Source organism: Rattus norvegicus, chromosome 1 (genome assembly GCF_036323735.1).
Source record: "Rattus norvegicus strain BN/NHsdMcwi chromosome 1, GRCr8, whole genome shotgun sequence".
In the NCBI taxonomy this organism is placed as follows: domain Eukaryota; kingdom Metazoa; phylum Chordata; class Mammalia; order Rodentia; family Muridae; genus Rattus; species Rattus norvegicus.
Genome location: NC_086019.1, coordinates 175,051,574 through 175,070,660, shown reverse-complemented (window position 1 = coordinate 175,070,660; position 19,087 = coordinate 175,051,574). Strand labels below are relative to the sequence as shown.

At 44.9% G+C, this 19,087-nt stretch overlaps 1 protein-coding gene and 1 long non-coding RNA gene across 2 annotated transcripts in view; one reads left to right on the top strand and one right to left on the bottom strand.

Moving 5' to 3' along the window:
- The window catches only part of Galnt18 (polypeptide N-acetylgalactosaminyltransferase 18), a 311,052-nt gene that overhangs the window by 268,223 nt on the left and 23,742 nt on the right, over positions 1-19,087 (top strand). Inside the window, 1 exon segment of the mRNA NM_001079884.1 lies at positions 4,289-4,384. Within this exon segment, the coding sequence (NP_001073353.1) occupies positions 4,289-4,384 (96 nt within the window).
- Positions 69-16,790, bottom strand: LOC120099905 (uncharacterized). Its single transcript, XR_005499377.2, has 2 exons — positions 15,872-16,790; positions 69-853 (listed from the first exon to the last, which is right to left on the bottom strand). It is a non-coding gene; the product is annotated as an uncharacterized LOC120099905 (long non-coding RNA).

The window sequence follows — 19,087 nt, the reverse complement described above, 5'->3', positions numbered from 1 at the left end:
AGACTAGCTGGAATCACGGCAGTTCTTTGCTTTGGAGAGCATCCCTCCTGCCTTTTTTGATAGACCAAGATGAAAACTTGACGGCAGAGCTGAGGCCTCTTTGGTGCGCTGTGATCAGAGCTGAGTTAAGGGCTTCCCCAGCTGGAAACCGTATGGACGGTGCTCTTGCCTGGGAGTGTGAAGAGCCTTTACTGAGAGGTTTGACTCAGAATTTGTACCCACTACGCTAATACTCAGTGGCTCTGAATGACACACAGGTGGAACCCTAGACAATCCTCAGTTAAGACCGTTTAGGAGGCCATCTTGTAGGGATGAATTATATCTTCCATGAGAGCCCCATGCATGTTTGCACCCCAAAATTGCACCTCTTATCTTTCCACTCCTGAGGCTGGGGGTCAGAGCATCCCCTCAAACGATGCTGCCCAGCTGTTATATGATACTCCGGATCCTCCCTCATCATAGAAGCACACTGCCTTGTATGATGCCCCTTAGTTCCGTGCACACCACTAGAACCATCCAGGGCATATCCTACTCTCTGCTCCATAAAAACCATATGATGCCACTTGGCCACTGCTGACCCAGTCCTACGAGAATATTGTATGCTCAAAGAAAGTTTTAGAACCAAACTTCCATGAGCCAGGAAGACTCCAGACTCGCTACCTCACCAGACCACCACTGGGACTGAGTGAGGTCAGCCACACTTACCAGGAGAGACAGAGGAAGCAGTCACAAGGAGAGTGTTCGCAAATAGCCATTGTATTTCTAGGTCCCAGCTAAAGGCCCTTTTCATCCTCCACATAAAAGTGTCTTATCTTCCACATACATGCGGCAGCAGCAGGTTTCTCTTGGGGCCCTTTGATGAGAAAGACGGAACATTTTGGTTGACCAGATAGTAAGTGTACAAGGCTATGTCTAGATCTCTCTGGGTCCATAGCTCAGACTGTCTGCATTCTGTCACACAAAAGGCCACCCACTCATTATCCCATAGAGATGAGCATGCTAGCCATTCCCAGGGCTAGTGGAGGTTACTGTCCTTATAATGTTCATCTACCAGCCACTGCACAAGGTCCAGCTAGCCTCTCCCTCCCCCCGTCTCGTCCACATGTCAATGCCTGCCTCCTTCAGGAGCGGAGACGTGCTTGCTGATCCAGAAGCACCATGAACTCTTAATGAGGGGCATGCCGGGTACAGCCACAAGAACAAAAGCATTTACTGGGTCTGAATTGTTCTCCCTTGGTAATGAGTTTTATTCTAAAATGCAGAGGCCAGATGTCCTTGCAGGAGCAGTGGTTTTAAAAATCTTTTTATTTTTCCATTCCAATTCATGCTCCAACTACATCATTCAGGTCAAATAAAATTTTGGGTCACTCAATTGGGCCAGTGTCAAGTGTATAGCCCAGGTCATTAATATACTAATAGGGCATATTACTGCTCCTTCTGGCTGAAGAAACTGTGGGCTGTACTATAAGGGTTTCCTCTGAGCTCACTGTTTGGGAGATGGGGGAGCTTTGAATGAATCCCAGTTCTGGTACCGAGAATTAGAGATGGAGGGGCAGTTAGAATCAGACATGCCCAGCATCTAGACATTAACTTTGGACTTTCTATATAAGTTCAACACTGTGCACAGCCTCAGTGGTTACAGTAATTCTCTTAAAGGGGCACATTTAATAGTATCAGGCTCATAGCCACACATCTGATGGAAAAAGCTTGGTTTCCAAGATCAGGCACACTGTGGCCCTGTCACTTGCAAAGCCTTAGTGCCATTTATATGTTCACGTCCTGTACACACTCTTCCAACACCCATGGCAACTATGTTCTTCATGCCCTGCCAGTGCTATATGCAATGAGGAAGACTAAGACCCAGTATTTGTGATGAATGAGGAGGCAGGCAAGTAAAGAAGAAATAAGAAGCAGTGTGCTAAATGCTACACCAAGATTCATGAGTGAGAGCGGGGATGGAAACATGCTCTGCTGTTAAGAACACTTGTTGCTCCTGAAGAGGACATGAGTTCAGTTCCCAGCACTGATGTGAGTCAGCTCATGAATGCCTATGGCTCTAGCCCAGAAGATCTGGCCATTATAGGAACCAACATCCAGGTGTGCATACCCACACATAGACACACACACACACACACACACACACACACACAAACACAAACACACACACTTAAAATTAAAATAATTTTTAAAGAGAAATTAGAGTATTAGGGAAGCATAGGACACGTGATCTGACCCCCAGAGTGGGGCTTGCAGGATGTCAGCAACACTAGCCAAGCCAAGAGAACAGCAAAGCTGAGGGCACTGAAATCATTCAACTTTCACAGCATGAAGATAGAATCGCAGACGGGGAAGCTGGGGGTTTGGGAGGTGCGCTTGCCACCACACCACAGTTCCAGCCTATGGGCTCTTCTGAGATCTAGATCCGATTCATTTGGAAGGCTGCTGGCACACCCGTGCATTCATCACAGCTAGTTTTCCCGAACGGCTTTCAGGGAGGTTACAGCAGTAATAGAAGAAGCTAACAATTACAGCTGCTGGCTACCAGGCCGTATGCTAAGTTCTCACAGATATTATTTCATTTAATCTTCATAACATCCCTGAGAGGCAGGCGCTGTTATTATCCTTATTTCCAAGGAAAGAAAAGAGATAGGGCAAGTTACTTTGTCCAAGACTATATGGCTAAAGTCAACACTGCACCACCATTACCCCCCAGCCTGTCTCTCTTACTCCTCTGTTCCAATAGACCACCCGCTTAATAGGAGAGGGACAGCACAGAGCCAGGGAGAACTGTATCAAATCATACCCATCTGTCACCCAGAGGCCATGGCTGGGGACCTGGGGAAAGCCAAGCCTAACAGGATCTGTGACTCTCTTTGATCTAGCACATAGCAGATCTTGATAATGGATCACAGATTTAGATCCTACTCCCTTGTCTTCATGGACCAGGCAACAAGTTCAAAGAGTATTTCCACATTCTCCCACAAAGCTACACCTAGCAGTGGGCACATGGCAGAGTATTGACCACTTGGATGCTTCTAGGGCATTAGGACTGCACAAGCCCAGTCTCTCTCTGGTTCTGGCCTCCACCTAACCAGTGAACCGGCCATAGTTCATTGCCTTAGTATCCCTGGATTCTTCCCTCCAGTCTCCCATTCTAAAAGGGGGCTTTGGGTTGAAAGAAGGGAAACCCAATTAATCTAGCCCAAGGTGAGCATGGGAGAAGACACTATTCACTTTCTTATGAGCATGGAACCTGGCCTTGTGTGAAAGCTCAAAAGCCATGAAAATCCAAGCAGGGGCAGATGGCCTCTTATTTCTGATTCTATCTGCCCAGAGCTTCATCTCCTCTCTGGTCACATATGAGTTCCTCAGTTCACACACATCCAGAAGATCCTTCACACGTAGTCTTATTTACCCATAATTCTAGCGGCCATTACCCTCAGACCACATCTCAGGAGATCTGGGCTCTTTTAGATCCAGGATAAAAGAACTGTCCTATGTTCAAATTCCAGAAAGATATGGGAAGAAAAAGAATAATTCATTTGTTATGGACTATGGGTTGGTGCCTCATGTTCTACCCTGCTGTGGATAGTTGAAAAAGCCTTGTGACCTGCAGACCACCCTTTCCAAGGACTCAGCATGGGCTTAGGTCATGAGGGCCATTGAGAATGCACTCTCACACCCAGATGTGTTCTGCTGATTCATGAGTCTGGGTCCATACACTTTTAAGTAAGAGTAAAAGATTTATCTCTCTTCTGCTTGTACCAGAACCCTCTCTCTTCTTCCCCCACCAAGCTTTCTACTCCAGAGAGTCCTCAGCAACTGGACCACCCTTGGGGGCTGGCCAAGCCCCTAATGAATCTGCAGGAGGCACAGAATACTGGACCCCAGAGGACCTCCCTGGATTAAAAACAAACAAAAGTGTTATCCACTTTCCACAACTCTCAAGAGCAAAGGCTGGTCATGGCTTGTTCCCCTCCTGGAGCAGTGAAAGAATGGAGACTCTAGTGTTCTCACTATGTACTTCTTGCATTTACTTGAATGATCCTAGCTTTGCAAAGGCAGCTTCCTGTCTAATGAGCATCATGATTTCTCATGAGTGCGAGCCAGTCCCCAGCCATACCTTTATATAAATAAATAGCTGGGCCTGCTGACACCATAGTGCTTGGTGACCTGGGATTGAAGTATGTGAGTCTCTCTGAGGGCTACACCTGCCTCTCCTAAATTAATATGTGTGCTTTCTCTCTTCTTTCCCCTCCGGTTTGGCCATATTTCCTCTGATGTTCAGCTGCAGAATTCCCTGAAGACTGATTTGTGTTTTGATCAGGGCCCAGATACAGAGAACGTCCCCATCGTGTACATATGCCATGGGATGACTCCCCAGGTGAGTGTCTTCAGGAGACCCCTGTGTCAAAGATGAGCATGTGAGTGTTGGGTATAGAGAAGCACAGCTAGGTTCTGCCATGGTGTCCCTGGGCTCAGAAATCTCTGATGTTCATCATGAAGTGTTTATATGAGTCCAAGAACCAAGTGGTGCCTTCCTTGCCTGGACAGAACTGGGATTGTGTGTTTTAGGGGCCAACATCCTATGGAATAGGGATGGGAAAGGAGAAGATTCATTTTACAGAGAAACCTCTGCCTCCTTTTGGAAAGCTGTGGGAAGCTGTGTAGCTCTGATTCTTGCAGAGGAGCCCTTCCTTATCAGAATGGACCTCAATGGTTCCTCTGAGCTTCCTAATGTGCCTGAATTCCATGGAGTGCCATGTCACAGTCTACAGGCCATGAGTCTCCTTTCTAGTTCTGATGGAGAACAAAGGGCAGCCACCAGGAAATGGGCTGTCCTTTAAAATTCTCCATTCATGGTCTAGACTTCAGATATACAAAGACTATGTTGTAACATGGGTAATGGAACTGATTTATACAATAATATACAATAGGCAGCCACTGGCTAAGGTTGCATAAGGGGTGTTCAGATGAACAATGTTGCCAGAGTTGAACTCCAGAAGAGAACAGTGACTGGAAAGGGTGCTTTCATATCAGTTTTGTAGAAGTGTGCTTCTGTGTTTAAGTTGTTACCTACATAAGCACACAACTGAAGACTGTCACATGACCCTGTGTACAAATGATGAGAATCCCCAGTGATTGTTCACTTTGTTCCTAATACCTTATCTTTTCGGTGGGCCGGCCATGTTGCTGTGACATCACTAGCTAGTTGGTCTTTGAGCAGCCAATCACACTATCTTCATCAGTTAACACAGCAACTCATTTATTATTATAGGACAGTGCAGCAGATTTTGATATGTTACTGTCTCAGATACTTTACATATCACCATAACAACATAAGCAATTTAATGGAGAGAAGGATTATTTTGGCATATAGTCCCAGGACACAGCTCATCATGGCAGGGAAAGCGTGGTGGCAGGAACAGGAGGTTAACATGTCACATCATATCTGTAGTCAGGAAGCAGAAGCAAACAGGAAGTGTGCCAGGCTACAAAACCTCAAGACCCATCCCCAGTGACCTTCTTCCTCCAGTATATCTTCACCTCCTAAAGTTTCCAGAACCTTCCCAAATAGCACCATTAATTAGCCAGGGACCAAGGGTTCAAACTCCTAAGCCTGTGGGGGACATTTCACATTCAAATCATACCACTGTCTTTATGCTAACAAATGTCCTATCAGTATGTAGTATGTGCATAGAAGATAGATAGAATATAAGTGTACAGATTATTGAATTTCCATGAAGTGACCATAATTATATTAACCAGAACCTGGAGAAGAAAATACCTTCTTGTGTTGGCCTCCATATCTGTTGAGTTATATTCATGGATCCTATAAGGTGCTCACTTGTTTTACTGTGTCTTATTCTGAGTTATGAATATGCTATAAAGAGCTATGGCAGTTTGAACAAGAATGGGCCCCATAGGCTCATGTATTTGAATGCTCAGTAACCAGAGAATGGCACTGTTTGAAAGAAGTAAAAGGATTAGCAGGTATGGCTTTGTTGGAGAAAGTGTGTTACTGGGGGTGACCTTTGAGGGTTTCAGAAGCCTATGCCAAGCCCAGAGTCTCTCTTCTTGCCTGTGAATTAGGGTGCAGGTTCTAGAACCTGCCTGCATGCCATCATGCTCCTCTTCATGATGATAATGGACCAACTCTGAAACTATAAGCAAACCTCCAATTAAACACTTTTTCTTGTAATAGTTGTCTTGGTCATGGTGCCTCTTCAGAGCAACAAACAGTGACTAAGACAAGTAATGTGAGTCCTGCTGCAGCGACCATACTTGCTCGTGACTTTTGACTTATATCTACACTCATTTCTTTTGGACCTACACTTAGGGATAGAATTGTTGAATCATAGGGATGGTGTATGTTTCTGTTAAAGAATATTACCTGTAATAATCTGCTCGTGTGACCCAAATAAATTACCATAGGCTGGGCACTTTAAGCAACAAAAATGCATTTCTTACATCTCTGAAGGTCAGGAAGCTCAAGGCCTAGATGCTAACAAATTAAGCATCTGATAGTAGGATCTTCAGAAAAAGGTGCTGGTGTCTGGCCTCACAAGAACACTAATCCTGTAGGATATGGGTTCCACTTTTATGACCTCACTTACTGTGAAGAATTGGAGAAGTCTAAGCCTATTCCTGATGAAAATCTCAAGAAGACTCTGAAAGAAATGCTAAGATATGGATAATGACACAGAGACCAGAGGTGTGATTTGTGAACTTTGTCCTCTCAGCAGAAGCCGAGGATAGAGATAGGATGAAACTGGGAGAGACAAAAGTTGGAGGGAAGAAAGGGCGGCTCTCAAAGCACTGTACTCTGGGTACTAGAACATGGAGAGATTTGCCCATCAACTGTATTGTTCTTCAGGGAAAGGGCATGGTGATGTCAGATGCTAGAAGGAACAGCAAGATCATCACAAATACCACCTGCTAACACAGGCATTGGAGCAAGGTGGATATCCTCCCCAGCCAAAGACCACTAGTGCTGACTCCTGGAGCATTGGCAAGTTGCTATGGCAATGAAAATACAGGAGATTGAAGAAAAGGTCAATGTAGTGACATCAGGAGGCCTGGGTCCTACACTTGATCTTCCAGTATCACTTTCACTTTTTCTGCTCTCTTAATTTGTTATCTTCCATTGTGGGGATATGACTTTATGCTAAAATGTATGAAATATAATTAGATAGTTCAGTGGATTCCTACCTCTGTGTGTAATACAGTCACCATCCTAGTCAAGTCTGTTATCCCTGAGGGTTTCCCATTTGCCCTTTCAGTCAGCATTGCTACTCATGGGTAGTGACAGGTCTGATCTCTCCCCAACTGACTAGCTACATCTGGATCTGTCTGCCCATCTGTATACTATGAAGCTAGACCGGGCCATCTCTAGACCCAGCTCTACTAGCTATGACAACCTGCTTATCTCTAGTTCATATGTTCTGAAAGGCACTTAGCTGGGAGTTGGGAGGCTATGCTGTGCTTGCCAGGGACTGTGAGAGCTGCCTTCATAAATCAACTCCTTTATGTGCCTGAGTTCTGCAGGCATTACAGGGCCTGATGCTTTCTCCTCCCAGATTCATGCTTTCAGGGACCAAGAGGCTTTGAACCAGGCTTGGGTAACAGGTTACCAGAGAAGGAAGATATATGAACTCTGTTGTGACAGGAATTGGTTGATGATAGACTTAAGAGAGCCAGAGAAGCCAGCATATATTGGAAGTGGATGTGTGTCGCTGGTCTGAGTTTCTGTATCACCCAACATGAACACAGGAACACAAGAACATGAAGTGAGTGATTGCTGAGGTGTCGAGATTTCTGGCTTCCAGGATTTCCCCAAAGCATCCTCCACTCCTAAAAAGTATAACAGAAAGGCTTAAAAAAGGAGGTTCCTTTTTAGGAAAGTGTGGATAGACACAGATCCCAATAGTCAACTGTAGCCCACAGACCTTGTCTAATCCCATTTTTGTAAGATTGTCCCTCCTCCTGGCAGGTCTCAGCAAGACCTTTCACAGGAAAGGGAGAACCCAGAGATGGTCACACATGTATAGATGGATTGCCACATATCTCCATGTGAACTGCATACTGCACTTCCCAGAACAATGGTCCTCACATTGCTGTCTATGGAATGTAGATAAGTCTCAGGTGACAATCTCTCTGACTTCTGCTGTGAAGCTTCACATGTCCTTCCATGAGAACCGCAACCAATAGGCAGCCTGAAAATGCTGACAGGAAACATTTGAGATAATAAATGGAGGTTAAGGACCAGGATGGAGAGATGGCTCGACAGGCAAAGGCACTTGCCACCAATGCAGTTGATGTGAGCTCAATCCTTGAGACCCACATAGTAGAGAGAGAAACTTCATTCTGGAAAGTTGTCTTCTGGCCTTCACTGGCACACCAAGACACATGCATAAATAAATGTAATAACTTTTTAAAACACTTGAAAGTTGGAGAGATGGCTCAGCAGTTAACAGCTATGACAGAAGACCCAGTTCAGTTCCTAGCACCCGTGTCAAATGTCTTATCATTATGTTTAACTACAGCTCAGGTGATCCCATGCCCTTCTGGCCTCCACATGTACTCACATGCACATACAGATACACAATTATAAGATACAAATAATTGGAGGGGGACAGGAGAGATGGCTTAGTGGTTAACAGTATAATAAAAATGAAACTTTGGAGAGAGGAGTGATGGCTCCTAACAGTGTTTGTTGCCCTTCCAGAGGGCCTGGGATACTCCCTAGAACCTATTTTGGGTAGCACAGAACTGCCTAAAAGTTTAAAGAAATACAGTTTCCTCTTCGGGCCTTATTAGGTACCCACATGTACATATACATAAGATAAAAATTAATCCTTCTTTAACATCATTGCTCGGTTCAAGCCATAAACTCACTAACCAGGTACCTTGGATAGATGTTTGACCTCAATTTTATTACCTATAAAATAATGATTATAGCATCGCTTACCTTGTAGAGTTACTACAAGGATTACAGAATGAGTGTTCATGAAGCATTTAAATAATGTAGGCTTTTCCATGATTGTTACCTATTCTATGTAAGCATTTTTTGTGACAAGGCTTGAGTTACGAGGGTAGCAGTGATTATCCTTAAGAGAGAGTTGAAGCTTCCTTCCAAAATAAAACAATACACATGTTTCTCTGAGAGCAAGGAGTTCTACCAGCTCAGGTGACAATGGCAATTCCATCATCTCTGTCTCAAGCCATGTTGGTAGGCTTCAGGGACACTAAACTGAGAAGTCCCCAAGGTTTCTCCCATTCCGTGACTCTGTGGCTTCCTTTTACTTTGAGACAGTCTTAGGATGTAACCCCAGCTAACCTCAAACTCAAGACCCTCTTTTCTCCACTAATGCTAGGAAGAGTCCCGCCCTTTTAAAGACTGCACTTTACCAGGTGTTTCTTTTTAGATCATCTTGGGTCTACCATACGTCTATAGTGTTCCTGATCCTGGAGGACAACGGACAGGCCCCTCATGATGTTGGCTTTAAATCGTCACCTGGTCACCATTCAAAGGGAAAGCTTCTTCCCCTTTCTCAAGGGCTATCTAAGTGGCTTCATATGAGTTTTGTGTCTTTGTTTCAGCCAGTCACAGCAAGCATTGTAGAGGAAGAGAGATACAAAGGCAGCCCCAATGGGTGGACCCGTTCTTGCTAACCCTGTAAGATGATTAAATAAATTCTAAGTGCATCTAAAATGTAGATCTGTAGGCATTTTCTACGGAGCAGTGTCAGAATAGGGTGGACAGGTCAGACACAAAGTGGTTAAAACCATAAAGCGAAATACAATTATAGCCTTCAGTGTGACCTTTCCTACCAAGGCAGAAAACCAGGCATTGGTGTATAACTCTGTGGTGTCTGAGAGTTAATCAAAAGGTAAAGAGAGCAGACAAAGGCAGATACAATACTATTAGAAAATTGCATGCTCTTAGCAGGCCTGTTAAATAATGTCCCAGTATGATATCAAAAGGACATCTATATTATTTCTATATTATTTCTAGGTCTTAGGTAATTTTCTTTTTTAAAATTACATTTATTTATTAACATATCCCAGGTATGTGTGTGTGTGTATGTGTGTGTGTGTGTGTGTGTGTGTGTGTGTGTGTGTGTGTGTGTGTGTGTGTGCAGAACAGAGAATGACTTTTTCTAGGAGTCACATATGTCCTTCCATTATGTGAGTCCTAGGGATCTAACTCAGGATGCCAGGCTTGGTGGCCGAGCAGGTTTACTCAAAGCTCTTTTACCTACTGAACCATCGTTTTTCTTACCCTTTCTAAAGTTTGCTGAAGGCCAAATGCCCTTCAGACCATCTGTAATTTGATGACCCTTGTAGACTGGTAACCTGACGATGTGGTCTTTCATCCAGTTCTCATAGCTTCCCTTACCCAGTGCCACAAACTGAGAAGCATAGGGTTACCCCCAAGGTCTGAAGAAGTCCCCGGTCAATGTGCAGTCAGAGTATGTTCCTTCTAAACAGTGTCAAGGATGCATGTGTCTCTCCCCTGGGAGCTTCTTGGGCTGCTTTTAACATAGCTCTGATTCTTCATGCCAACTTCACCTCATACAAACCCTCATAGAATTGGGGAGGAACCTTCTCTATGCAAGTGTGACTTCACCCAAGCTTAACTAATGATGTCTTCAATGGCCCTGATTCTAAATATGGCCCCATTCTGGGAAATAGAAATTAGAATTTGTGAATTTTAGGGATACACAATTCAACCCAACAAGCTCCCTTTCCCATCTGAAAATAGCATGTAACTGGGAATCCTTCACTTCCATGATTAAGCAGCACCTGACACAACTTCCTTTTCTAGCTCATTGGTTGGGCTGAGTCACATGGTTTCACCTGACTGCAGAGATGGGAAAGTGTAGGTTTCTGGGTACCCAGAAGGACTTATCTCCATGACAACAATCTAGATAATTTCTGAGTCTGTTTTATGTCTGAAAAAATAAGACAAATAGTATTTTAGGCATGAGCTAGCTTGCTCAATGGCATCAGTGGTCACCAGCAAGAAGAAGTGAGGAAGGAAACCAGTACTTTGACCTTTGACCTCCTCTTTTCTTCACTTTCATGTTGTTTTTCTTCTTTTTTAATTCACTCACTCTTCAGACATTAAAAAGGTTGTCTTTCATGAAGACATCATGTTTCCAAAAGTTTTATTTTCCCATGAAGGATAAATACACTTGGCATAGTGATAGGAATGTTTGCAGAGTGACTTATAGTGAATGCCAGGAGTCTCCAAAGACACTAGAGACCAAGAGACAGCTGTGCTCGGAGAAACTGGTCTCACAGCTGGGCTAGACCCTCAGAAAGAAATGTCACTCTGATGGAGTTGTGACTCTCCCAGGTCTCCAGGAAGGCCCTGAGCAGGAGAAAGCATAATGTAGCTAATCAAATTAGTGAGGTGAAGCTGCTGGGAAGGATGCTAATTGGTTAATGAGTAAATGTAACCATTTTATTTAAATTAGCAGCAAATTTTAAGCAATCCTCAAAATAACTGAGAATATTAGCCCTAATTAGTGTAACAGCCTGGAAAATTTCTTCTAATGGGAAAAATACAATAATGGGGTCTCTCTACAGACTCCATCCAATTAATCACTCATTCACTCACTCACTCATTCATTCACATAACCATTCACCAACCATGCACTGAGCTTTGTGCCAAAAACTAGAAAGAGAAAGGCCATTTGCCCAAGTGTGCAGCTTGGAGAAGGAAGAGCTTCCATGATGAAAACCCAAACACGCCATTACCTCACAGACAGTGTGTGGGGTCAGAAAGAGCAAAGAAGATGGTGAGGATTCCTTCCATCTGTTCCGCCAGAGGGTTTTAGACCACAGAGAGTACATCAAGATAAAACACTCCTCTGGGAAGGTGCATTCATGGTGGTAGAAGAAAGGTGGGAGGGATTTTAACCCCTCTGAAAGTCTGTGAAGTTCTGAGGTTGCCACATCAGTGCTTCAGGACAAGTTTTGACTCAGGGTGTAAAGAACAGAGTTGAGCTGAGAGAATTCTGTTCTACCTTGAAGAAGAATTTCATGTCAGGTCAGGGAGTGTGTTGAACAAGAGTTAAGCCAGGCCCAGAAGAGGAAATGGACTTTGTCTCATTGCTCTTCTGTCCTTACCCCTTTGGTTTTAATTTTTATTTATGTATGTGCATTGTGGATGGACCAGGTAAATGCCTTGTCAGTGGGCTACATCCACTCAAGCCCTCTTCTTCATTTTTAAAAGTTTTTTTTTATTCATTTATTATATGTAAGTACACTGTAGCTGTCTTCAGATACACCAGAAGAGGGAATTGGATCTCTTTACAGATGGTTGTGAGCCACCATGTGGTTGCTGGGAATTGAACTCATGACCTCTGGAAGAGCAGTCGGGTGCTCTTAACCACTGAGCCATCTCTCCAGCCCCCGTTTTTAAAAGTTCTTAATTCAATGATCTATGAGTAGATAGATAGATAGATAGATAGATAGATAGATAGATGAAATGAAAAATACTGCTTATTTTATTGTCTGTGGAGAACTTTCTGGAAGTTTCCATTTGCAAATGAGTCACAATGACACTCTCACCCCTATTTTGACATTGTCTCTTGAATGGTAGATATGGTAGGAGGGTGGGTGGATAGACAAATAGATGGGTGGATGAATGGATGGATAAACAGAGAGAGAGAGAGAGAGAGAGAGAGAGAGAGAGAGAGAGAGAAATGGAAAACGTTGTTTATCTCATTATTTGCTGACAACTTTCTAGAAGCTTCCATTTGCCAATGGATCCCAATGATATGCTCACCCTCCCCAACTTAGTCATGCCCTCACTGGCTTTGGGGTCATTAAAAACACCTCATAGATTGGGCTTGCATCTCCAGACCTTTCATGTAATGTCCCAGAGACACTTGCAAAAGTTCTGTTTTCTATGCCAAGAATTTAAATGGCTTTGCACTTGTCAGTGACCTTTGGCAGATGTCTCTACTTCTCCATGACTTTTATCTATAAATAAACAAAATGTTAGGCAAAGAGTGGCTGTGCAATTTGTAGATCTTCCCTGTGTTTCTTTCCTGTCTTAGGAGTGTGCCTTCCATGACTCCTGGCCAGTGGGCACCAGCTGATGCCTGGAAGTGCAGGGTCACAGGGCTATGCTTTGGAGAAGCCTCTCGTGGCCTTCTAGATCTGGTCGGTGCTGTGGCTTGAATGTGAAATGTCCCCATAGGCTCACATGTTTCAATACTTGTTTCCCAGCTGGTAGTGCTATTTTGGAAGGTCGTGGAATATTTAGGAGTTAGAGCTTTGCTGGAGGGAGTGGACCTTCATTGGGTCCACAGCCCCACTTCCTGTACACTCTCGTCTTCCTGACTGTGTGTACAAACAAAGTGACCAAGCACTTCACACTCCAGCCACCATGCTTCCCCTGCCATGATAAATGATATCCCTTAGACTATGAGCCAAAAATAACCCTTCCTCCTTCCCCGTCATCGCAAGAGGAAAAATGATGATTGCAGCTGAACACACCAATCTCTGCTAGATTCAGTAACTCACCTGAAGAGAGTTGTCTACATCTCACACACAGTCCCAAGGGCCACCACTCAGGCAGAATGCTGAGCAAGTAAAACTTCAGAACTGTCACTTAGGCTGGCCCCAAAGTGGCCCATACCCTCTGAGAATCACTCTTCAATGCCTTCCCACCGAACAGAATTCTTGGTAGGGAGTGGTTGTTTGAGGGGTGGTCCCAGCTACAGAGGACCCTGGGAAATGGCCGATGCATAGAAGAGTGGGTCTCAGGATCAGACAGAGTAAGTCCCAAGTCTGCCCACACCATGGGATGGCCAGGGCAAATGAGTTGACGTTACCAACACCACTATTATGTTTTATTTTGTGAACACAGGATTGTGATGTTCACATCCCTTCCTGATACTCCTGACAGGAATCATCTCCCACCCCCTTGCTGTCCTCAAAAGTGTCCATGGAGACCAGGTGCCTCACCTTTCTTGCCCGGGACCTAAAGTCCAGCAGCTTGGCTCTCTGTTCTTTAAGAAGGCAGAATGCATGACTTGCCTGATTCGTGCATCCTGTAGTCCCCCTCTTTGCTTGATGTCTACCAAAAGGAAGGAAACTAACCTTAAAGCCCCACCCAACCCTTCCCCCACTCCACCCCACTCCATTCTGCCATTCACAGTGAATTATGGCTCTGCTGTCTAGACAATCTCCAACCTGTCATTGACAGAATTCCTGATTTCCTTCACAATTTAAAATGAAGCATAACTCATGGTAAATGCTAACTACAGGTTATTACATTATTTCATTTACTTGTGTTTACATAGGTGTGCATAATTTGCATATACACACAGGTAATCACTATTAATCTATCTCTGTTTAACTCTGTATGTCTACTTATTATATTTTTAGTGGTACCTTGCCAGTCTATGCCCATATGGTTCAAAGATGCAAAGAGGTCTCAAATCTATGCCCCTCCCAGGAGGCTGTAAGTCCTAGAACTTCATGACATGGTCACTCACACCCAGAGGCAAACTGTCCAGACTGGGAAGAGGAGGTCTGGTTATGGTTTCGCTTATCAGTGCATCCTTTGCTCTGGCTGTTCTCAGAGACACAGGTGATGCACAGTTTTCCCTTTCTGTCACAGTCAACCACCAGGTTGCCTGAGGTTGCCCCTGAGCTCCAGCCCACCTGGGTCTGGCTCCTCCTCAGTGGGTGAGGAAAGTGTCCAGCTGCCCACCCCACGTCTGTCCCGTGCTTTAATAGGTACACCATCTACAATTCTCTCTGATGGTTCCTTATGGAAGTAGAGGCCCCAGCTGGGATACGCATTGTTGGGAAACAGGGGGTCACAGGAAGCAGTGGGCAGTCGGAGGCTCCCAGGTGTGAGGCCACAGTGTCAAGTCCTCTTTCCACACAGCATGATGGCGAACTCTGAGCTCTCCCTGCAGCTCCGGTGCTAAAAAGGGAGCTGCCTGATTTGTTATTCTCCTCACATATGTTCTCCATTTCATGTCCAAACTCCGCAATTAGAGTCATCAACAGCGAGTTTTGCATGACTTTTATTAAACTCCCACAGGCTGGGAGCAGGCTGTCATTAGCAGCACCATACTGGCCAGTGTTCTGCTTCCTAAGCAGGGAGCTGCCGTCTCTGGCCCCCTGCCCACGTTTCAGAGCTTTGCTTCCCAGATGACTCTGACCATGGAGACGATGTGGGAAGTCAGTAATAGAGGGGGTGGCTTTAAATCGTAATCTGGCTGTGTGCACTTGGGCAACTCACCTAACCTCTCTGAGCCTTAGCTTCCTGATCCGTAAAATGGGCATGGAAATTGAACACTAGGTAAAACATCAACCCTGTTCAAGTCCTCTTGCTCAAGTCATAACCATCTTTCAATGAGTGCTTTTGACATTTAAAGATAATTATAAAAATGACAATAGTGTGCATGCTCACTTACTGTGCGTTCCTTGCAGATACCTTTTGAAACACTTTCCTTGGCTAGGCTAGCATTCCCAGCAGCCCTTGGAAGTGGATCCTTCTAGTACCCTATTCTTACCAGGAAGAAACTGGGGCTCACGGTGATTATGTAAACCATTCCAGGTAGCAGAGCCTGGCCTGTCACCCAGATCGCCTGCTGTAGATAAAGCCCAAGCTCAGGGCAGACTCCATGCTGCTTTCCAGCTTTCTGACATGTGGGGCCCCTGCTCTCAGGGAGACCTTTGGGTGAGATGGGACTACCTTTACCTCCCATTGGGGCAGGAAGTGAGGAGAAACCCTCATAGTTGCCCATGGGCATGCTGGTCTCTCTGCACCCTGGGTAGGCCCTCAACCGGTAGGTTAATACACTGCTGGCATCTGGCCCGCGCCACTGACCTATTGGGTGGAGTAGGACCATTGTACAGGATCACCGTCCCAGGGTCCTGATCACCAGCAGGATCCAGCTGCCACCAAAGTGTCTTCATACATTTTTAGGGCTCCCTTCAGTCAAGAATCAGAGAAAGAAGGAGTCCAAGTCAGTAGGCTCTGTGGTTTAGGGAGGGTTGGTAGCACTGAACATGGACACCTGAACAGTGTCTGTATCACAGAAGCTTAAGGAGATGCTTAAACCATTTTATGACAGTTCCTAAGGAAGTGTGCTGAGACTACATGATGGGCGTAAATGAATTCTCCAATTGGATTTTCCCAGCTAACTGCATTGTCGCACTGCCTTTGTCCCAGGTGCTTTTGCTAAAGTCTGCTGGCTGCTGCAGGTGAGCCCTGAAAGGGCAGCTCTTTGGTGGAGCCCTCAAGGGTAGCACTCTGTTAATATGCTGGGAATTTAAGTAGAGCCAGGCCTTCTAAATCAATCACCAGGACAGCTTTATATTTTTCCTTTGCTCAAAAAATACACTATTCAGTGCAGTTACATGTGTGGGTGTAAGGTTGGCTTGGGTGAAGGACGCCAAAAAGGAAAATTTCATAACATTTTCACTGCAGGAAAAGGGACTCGCCACTCTTAGTTCTTACAGAACTGGCTACAGAAAATATCAGTGTCTAGGTATTATCTCTGCAAGCCTCAGAATGGCCTAAGCTTCTCAGAAGTCACTCAGTTTTATTTGACCAGAGCATTATAGATGCTTAGCAAATGTGGGTTATACAAAAGACTAAATAGGAGATTAGCGAAAGCTTTTTAAGGGGATGTTTACAAAGTGGAATGGGCCAATGTTTGCCTTCTTGCCTCTTTGGGGGTTTTCTATGATGGCAAGGTTCGCCCTGCCCTGGCACCTGCACGTAGAACCTGAGGACTGCTCACAGTGTGAGGCCCAACCTTCTTGATATATATGTAGTTGTAGAGCCAGAGAAAGAGATCTGCACTCAGATAAAGAGAACGTAATAAACTAAGACACATTCCAGGTTGGGGATGAGTGAGAACAGGAGGGAATGCAATCCCAGGACAAGGGATGGGGCCACATGGGCTGCCATACCAGTGAGTGGGGTATCTGTGGGAGAACAGAGAGCTCACATGCTGCCCGAGTGCCCCAAGAGGATACTGGCTAGAGTAGGGGGCCTGTTTGAAGTTGAAGGTCATGTCTGCACTAGCCTAATTTGCATATGACAGATAACCTTTCTTATTTGGAACAACCTAAGCTCTTAAAGTAGTGTTATACCAGCCAGAGACAGAGCTTTCCTTGTTTTTGGGGTGGTGAGCAAATAAATGTTCCTCTAGCTGACTCTATGCCCTGGGGGAAACAGTCAGACCCTTGTCTTGGGGAGAGTCATTTATCTACTGGGTTCTATGAAAAATGACGATTGAGGGATCAGGGAGTAAGTATTATGAAGAAGGCACCAGTAATAAGTCTGGATGAAATGTCTGAGTTAAAGTTCAAGGTTCCCATACACACACACACACACACACACACACACACGCACACCCTAGTCTGGTAAATTAATATGTTTGAGTGTGTGTTATGTGTCAAGTGTAGATATAAAATAGATGATCACCAGGTAATGGGTGCAAGGTGAGAAGACATGGTAATTGTCCTCAGGGAACTTGGACTGTAATAGGGTACAGTGGTATAATGATGACACTGTCACCTATCACAGAGCACTCATTACCCCTATGCCAACTTCCCTATAACCACAGTTAGGCCTGTTTTCACAGCCAGGTAGACAGAGAGACTGGCAGCTGAATGCATTATCTGTCTCCCAAGCAGGTGGGAGCAGGGGCTGGCATCTAGGCAATGTGGATCTGGGCAGTCTCCTACCTCAACCTTTTCCCCTCTCCGCATTAGCTCAGTCCCGTTGGCATATACTTCCAGAGTTCTCTGTGCTTTTCCTAAGTCATGCCTTCAGTTTAGTAACTCTAATTTTGCACAGTATTGCAGGGGAGAGAGCCTAACAAAATGTCTGCCCATCAGACAGTCTCTCCATGCCCCTGTAACATATGACCTCAGAATCTCTGTGGTTTACAGTAACAAACATTTCTCGGCCATGCTACATGTCCATCTCGTCTCTGACCTTCTCTTCCTTCTGCAGCATCTTGCCAAAAGCAGCTGGAAAAAACAAAGCTTGCTCCTTGCCTGTGAGTCATCAATCTTCCAAAAGATGACTAGAAGCTATCACTGCCTTTATGGGCTCCAGGGACAGTTTCCTCACTGTGGACTTACTGACTCCAAAGTCAGTGTCCTGTGGTTTAAGATTTGACCATTACCCCTCTCCCCATCGAGGGTCAGTTTCTATGGGTTTGTGAAATTGGTGAATTTCTAGCAGTCAGAGCTCACTTTATGGTCACCATGGGTCAGCCTCAGCCATGTGGGGTGCCCAAGTCCAAGGGCAAAAATGGAGGAGATAAAACGCTGGTCCCCAGGATAGTGGCAGTAGGAGAAGCAGTGGACTTGTAGAACAGAAGACTTAGAGAGAGAGTCCCGTAGGCATGGTAGAGAGGCTGTGAGTGCCCAGTCTTACTCTTTCTGTCTCTAGATCATTATTATCTAGCAAATAACAGAGTCCACAGCAGGGGTCTGCCAGATCTTGGATTTGAACCTCCAAATTGAACTTAATAAATCTGTCTCATGTGTACTCCATATACATGATCTATGCACATTCATATATATATATATATATGTATATATATATACATATGTGTGTGTGTATAATGTCTATTACCCTATATAACATAGAGAGAGAGAGATGGGGTTACACTATAGCTCTAATGCCTAATTGGATATGAGTATATCATAGTGGTCAAAACTAGACAAGGAGCCACAGCTGACATTTGATATTCGATACGTAACACTGGAGGAGGATTCAATGGTACTCTGAGGAGGAGGGCCCATTTTGAGCACTCTGACAGCAGTAAGTCTAAGCTAATGATCCCAACCCAGTGATAGTACTTCAGAGTCACTTGGCCACTCTCCTGGTTTCACAATGGGAAGCAGCAGCCAAGCTCCATGATTGGGCCTCTCTGTTGAACCCCAAATTCAAAGCCACAAGTTCCACTGTCCTCCCTGGTGCTCTGCACACATGCATCTGGCATTGTCTAGAGTCTAGACAGAACTGCAGGTGCTTCCTAAGTCACCTGCAGCCCAGCATTGCTTTTTATGCACCGTG